This window comes from Dipodomys ordii, unplaced genomic scaffold, assembly GCF_000151885.1.
Source record: "Dipodomys ordii isolate 6190 unplaced genomic scaffold, Dord_2.0 Scaffold66, whole genome shotgun sequence".
NCBI lineage: Eukaryota > Metazoa > Chordata > Mammalia > Rodentia > Heteromyidae > Dipodomys > Dipodomys ordii.
This window is the reverse complement of record NW_012267282.1, coordinates 479,296-485,186: the sequence shown is the minus strand read 5'-3', so window position 1 is coordinate 485,186 and position 5,891 is coordinate 479,296. Positions and strand designations below refer to the sequence as shown.

The 5,891-nt window shown below is 63.9% G+C and overlaps 1 protein-coding gene across 1 annotated transcript in view; it reads right to left on the bottom strand.

Moving 5' to 3' along the window:
* Positions 1-5,891, bottom strand: part of Galnt9 (polypeptide N-acetylgalactosaminyltransferase 9) — a 38,547-nt gene that overhangs the window by 13,306 nt on the left and 19,350 nt on the right. Inside the window, exons 7-8 of the mRNA XM_013023032.1 lie at positions 4,964-5,161; positions 124-320 (exon numbers count right to left, since the gene is read on the bottom strand). Coding sequence (XP_012878486.1) covers positions 124-320; positions 4,964-5,161 — 395 coding nt within the window. The remainder of the gene's footprint in view (positions 1-123; positions 321-4,963; positions 5,162-5,891) is intronic.

Genomic DNA, 5,891 nt, shown 5'->3' with positions numbered 1-5,891 from the left:
CCTCCCCCTCCCCCTCCACACTGCTAACTGGTCCCCAGTGCCTCCCCCCCCACCAGGCAGCAGCAGGAGAGAGGGCCTGAAAGGTCAAAGGGCATCAGAGCACCAGGCTTCGTGACCCCCTGCCCTTGCTGGTGTCGGGTGCCCGGCTGCCCCACGGGCCGGGGCCTCGCTGGCCCTCGCTGGCCCTCGCTGGCCTGCTCACCCTCATCCCCAGCTCGATGTTCTCCGCGCCGTACACCTCCATGCCTGGGTCCAGCAGGCCGATGTCCCCAAAGTATTCGCGGTCCACCACAAATGAGCAGCCGATCATGGCGGGTGTCCTGCGGAGACAGAGGGCAGTGGGCGTCACCTGCAGGGCTGAGCCCGCCACACCTGTAGGGCTGACACCTGCGGGGCTGAGGGGCCAACGCCTGCAGGGCTGACACCTGCGGGGCTGAGGGGCCAACGCCTGCAGGGTGGACACCTGCGGGGCTGACACCTGCAGGGCGGACACCTGCGGGGCTGAGGGGCCGATGCCTGCAGGGCTGACACCTACGGGGCTGAGGGGCAGACACCTGCAGGGTGGACACCTGTGGGGCTGACACCTGCAGGGCGGACACCTGCGGGGCTGAGGGGCCAACGCCTGCAGGGCGGACACCTGCGGGGCTGACACCTGCGGGGCTGAGGGGCCGATGCCTGCAGGGCTGACACCTGCGGGGCTGAGGGGCCGACACCTGCAGGGCGGACACCTGCGGGGCTGAGCCCCCCTGTGGGGCCACACCTGCAGGGCCTGACTGAGGACAGACACTGACAGCAGACAGACATCAGACGACAGCCGAGCAAAGGCCCAGCTCACTCTGCACTCGATTTTGGCTGCAAAGCCAACCATAGCGAAGTTCAACACTGACTTTAACCGCCGGCCCCAGACAGGCCACATTACATCAGGGGTGGCTTTTCCTTCCTCAGCCACCACCACCATGACCGCGATGTCTGGTGGACGGACACCGTTTCCCATCGAGCCTGTTAGCGCTAGTAATGATCTATTATTATTATTATTACTCAGTTCCAAAGTAAACTGGAACCCTAAGGCGATCGCAGCAGAGTCAGCTCGCTCTGAATTTACTTGTGCGAGAAAAGACAACAGAAAACAGGAAAGCTGAGGGGCACCGTGGCTGGAAGGGCCTCAGGCCTGGGGTGCTCTCGGGTTGGGGGTACACTGGCGGTTCTTGCGGTCTTACAGCCTGCAGGGACACGGGGGAACTGAGCTTTCCCTTCCCCGGTGCGGCCAGGCCCTGCCTCTCCTGGCACCCTCTGCCTTTACCTCCTGTCTTCTGAGTATTTAGGTTCCAACAAACCCCCTCGAAATGTTGAAAGAGGGAGCAACCCACACAGCCTCGGTGAGCTGGGGAGGTAACTGGTGGGCTCCCCACACAGAGCTATTTCTCAGCGCTGAAGGAAAGGCCGGGCCATCCGCCTCCCAGGAGGAACAGGCCTCAGGGAGACCGGCATGTCGAGGCCTCCAGGGGGCGCCGGTGGTCCGGGAGGAGGCAGGGCCAGCCCAGGGTGGCCTCGGAAGCACAGCTAACCCACCTGCATTTCCCGAGGGCTGAGGTCGGAGAGGTCAGGTGGTGAGCCTCCTCCGTCCTTATGTGGAAGGACCTGCATGCTGGCAGTGCTGGTTCTGGAACACTGTGTCCACCCGGGGCCCGCAGGAGGCCCACAGGGGTCCACACAGACGGGTCCACACAGGCCCACACAGGTCCACATGGACGGGTCCACACAGGTCCACACAGACGGGTCCACACAGGTCCATACAGACAGGTCCACACAGACAGGTCCACACAGACGGGTCCACACAGGTCCACACGGGTCCACACAGGTACACACAGGGCCCACACTGGTACACACAGGTCCACACGGGGCCCACATGGGTATACACAGGGTCCACATGGGTCTACACAGCGCCCACACGGGGCCAACACAGGTCCACACAGATCTACACAGGGTCTACCTGGGGCACACACAGGTCCACACAGGTCCACACGGGTCCACACGGGGCCCACACAGGTCCACACGGGTCCACATGGGGCCCACACAGGTCCACCTGGGGCCCACACTGGTCCATACTGGTCCACTTGGGGCCCACACTGATCCACACTGGTCTACACAGGGTCCACACGGGTCCACACAGGTCCACACAGGGCCCACACAGGTCCATACGGGGTCCACACTGGTCCACACAGGTCCACACAGGTCCACACGGGGCCCACACAGGTCCACACGGGGCCCACACTGGTCCACACAGGTCCACTTGGGGCCCATACTGATCCACACTGGTCTACACAGGGTCCACACAGGCCCACACGGGCCCACACGGGCCAGGCCCACACTGATTGGGCTCCTTCGGGCACTACGTGCCACAGGTCATCACCTTCCTGATGTCTGGCTCTGAATCTGCCTGGCCCAGCCCAGTCAGACCCCCGCCACCATCTCGGCTTCCCTCCGGCCCCTCCTCTTCCTCAGTCTCCACTTCCCTACGTCCTGCACTTGGTGGCTATGACCATGGGGGAGCGTAGATGCCAACGTCATAGTTTACTTAAATTTGGAAACCACTGCGGTGACTGGGGGCTGGGGGTGAAAGGCGGGGATGGGGGTGCTTGGGACCGGGGTGCTGGGGACCTGGGGTGACAGGTGGGGACCGGGGTGCTGGGGGCTGGGGTGACAGGCAGGGACCGGGGGGTGACAGGCAGGGACCAGGGCACTGGGGCTGGGGGTAACAGGCGGGGACCAGGGTGCGGGGACCTGGGGTGACAGGCAGGGACCCGGTACTGGGGACTAGGGGTGACAGGCGGAGACTGGGGTGCTGGGGACTGGGGGTGACAGGCTGGTACTGGGGTCCTGGGGACCCAGGGGTGACAGGCCAGGATTGGGGCGCTGGAGGCCGGGGGTGACAGGCCAGGACTGGGGTGACAGGCCAGGACCGGGGTGATGGGGGCCAGGGGTGACAGGCCGGGACCGGGGTGATGGGGGCCAGGGGTGACAGGCCAGGATTGGGGCGCTGGAGGCCGGGGGTGACAGGCCGGGACCAGGGCCCTGGGGCCCCCGGTCTGCGGGAGGTCTGCCCCGGCCAGGAGGCAGTGTCTGCCCAGGGCCGGGCTCCCAACCGCAAGCAGTCTGCTAAAGGCCCTGAGGTCCTCCGGGGGGCGCTTGTGGAAGCTGCAGGGACAAGGTCTCCTCGGTTGAAGAGCGGCGGGGCTGCTCCCTCCAGCCTCCTGGCTGGCTCCCGACGACGGGGCGGGGCGGCAGCCGCGTGCTGGTTAGCTAGCTTTCAGGACCAGGTGTTAATGGCTCCCAGGCCTCCCCTGGGCTTCCTGAATTTCACTGACCGATAAACGGTCACACACAAGGCATTTGTTTTGCCACTAGTTGGGATCCTGGAGACCATTTCAACCCCCTGCTCCCTGACCGGCCGGCTCTGGGACCCATCTGTGGCGCGGCACTGCAATGGAGCTGGGGCCCAGGCCCTGCCGGGCGGCGTCCACACCCAACCCAGCTCCCAGCAGAGGCCCCAGGGGCCGGGCTGCTCACCGTCAACATCCTCGGTGGTGGAAATCAGAGAGGTGTGGGCTGGAGCCCCGTGATTCCACCTCACCGCGGCCCCGCAGCCCTGCCGGGCCTCAGGCTGCCCTGGGACTTCATTATCACGGAGATGTTCTGCCAGCAGAGCAGGGCCACGCCAGGCCTGAGGGTGCCTGGCCCGGCTGTGCTGATGTTCCGTTTTCACAGTCTGTCGGGCAGGGCTGCCCACCGCCACCCTGAGCTCCTGCAAGACCCTCCCGCAGGAGGTGCGGGCCCAGGTGCTGCGAGGTGCTCTTAGGCCCTTGGGCATGCTCTTGGGCATGGCGGCCTCCGCCAGCAGGGTCCCCCTGAGTCACCCAGCCCCTGCCCTGCCCCTGCCCTGGAGATCTGTCAGGGCCTGAGGTGCAATTCACTTCTGGGACAGTGCCGGAGCCTAGCCTCCCCGGGGACAAGGGGAGCCTCTGGAATTTGAGGCACAGGCTCCCCAGGAGTTCATTGGACAGGGGTGGAGGGAGTTGGGGAAAGGTCTCAAACTACAGGAGCTCGGGGGTTGGTGGGACTGACACAGGGACTTAGGTGATTCAGCCGTGCAGGAATGAGGCGTCAGTGAGACATGTCAGGGAGCAGCTGGGTCTGGGCTGAGCGGAGCTCCCATGCCGCTGGGCGCAGGCCCTCAGCCCACCTAGGCAAGCGGCCCTGGCCAGGGCGCCTGCCTCCCGAGGCATGCGCATGTAGTCGTGCATTCCAAACATGTACGAATCCCTCTCTTTAAAGGAACTAACTCGAAAAATAAAGTCTTGGCAGGACAGTCTGTGGGGATCTGATTAAATAATCGTGGGTCTCTGTCCACAGCAAAAAGCATTCCCATCACTGGACAGTGCGATGAAAGTGAACTATATGTCATGGGTAGAGACGGGAGGGAGGGACAGAGGGAAGGGAAGAGACAGTAGAAAGGAAATGTGCTCATTACCTGACTCGTTAAAATAACCATAAATTTTTAAAAACCCAGCTGGGCTCCTATAATCCTAGCTACTCAGGAGGCTGAGATCTGAGGATCGTAGTTCAAAGCCAGCCTGGGCAGGAAAAGTCATGAGACTCCCATCTCCAACGAACCACCAGAAAACGGGAAGTGGTGCTGTGGCTCAAAGCGGTAGAGCACTCGCCTTGAGCTGAAGAGCTGAGGGACAGCGCCCAGGCCCAGAGTTCAAGCCCCAGGACCAACCAAAAAACAAACCATCGATCCTCAGGCCCTTCTTTCCTCTCTCTGTCTGGGCCACGGGATTCGTGTGCCAGCACCGGCTCCTTGCTCTGTGTCTCTACCGCTGTCTGTCCCCCCGTCTCCCTCTCTTGCGCTTGCCTGGCCCCCAGCCCCCTGGCCTCAGGCCTGCCGTCTCCTCACCCTCACCTGATGGGCGCGGACTCATCCCCTCGGTCCAGCCAGTCCTGCGGTGGGATGATGTACATGCACCACAGGCCCCAGTTGTAGCCGTGGGCGGCGTTGGCGTACTGCTGCACCTCGAACGTGTTGTACTTGATGTTGTCGATGGCAGGCAGGATGATGCGCCTCCGGTCCTCTCGAATCCGCGTGAGGGCAGGCTCAGCCCTGTGGGAGACGCGTGGACGGTGAGGAAGCCCGCGGAGGACTCTCCCGAGGTGGGGGCAGCGCCCGGAGGCTTCGCCGGGGCCTGGCTTCGTCCTCCTGGGGCCTCCGCAGCACCCGGCCCAGGGTGGTCTAGGCTGCAGGCTGCTCAACCTGCTCACCTTGCCCTGGAGGGTCACTTGGGGTCAGCTGGGGACCTTAGGCTCCCAGCACAGCCTCGGCCTGACACCATCCCCTGTTCTCCCTCTGCACCAGGGGAGGCGTGTCCAGGGGTTAGCATTTGCTGAAGGCCTGTCATGTCTCACTCTGTCCTAATGGTGGAATTCATCCACCAACCACAAACTGAAAAAAGCCCAAGTCTCAGGGAGCTCATGGTGCAATGTGTGCTGTGTACAGCATTCAGGTCAGCCTGGTGTGTGTTGGTGGGGGGGACAGGGGGGAAGGGGACAGGGGAGGAGGGGGAGGGAGCAGGGGGGAGGGGGGAGGTGACAGGCAGGCCTTGTGGGAGCAGGCAGGGTAGGGGTGAGGTGACCACCCTTCCCAGTGACCTGTCCACTGTGGAGGTGATCTGGACGGCTGGGAGCAGCATGAGCTGTCCAGCATGGAGGGGGTCTGGAGGGCTGGGCAGGTCAGCTGTCCAGCATGGAGGGGGTCTGGAGGGCTGGGCAGGTCAGCTGTCCAGCGTGGAGGGGGTCTGGAGGGCTGGGCAGGTCAGCTGTCCAGCATGGAGGGG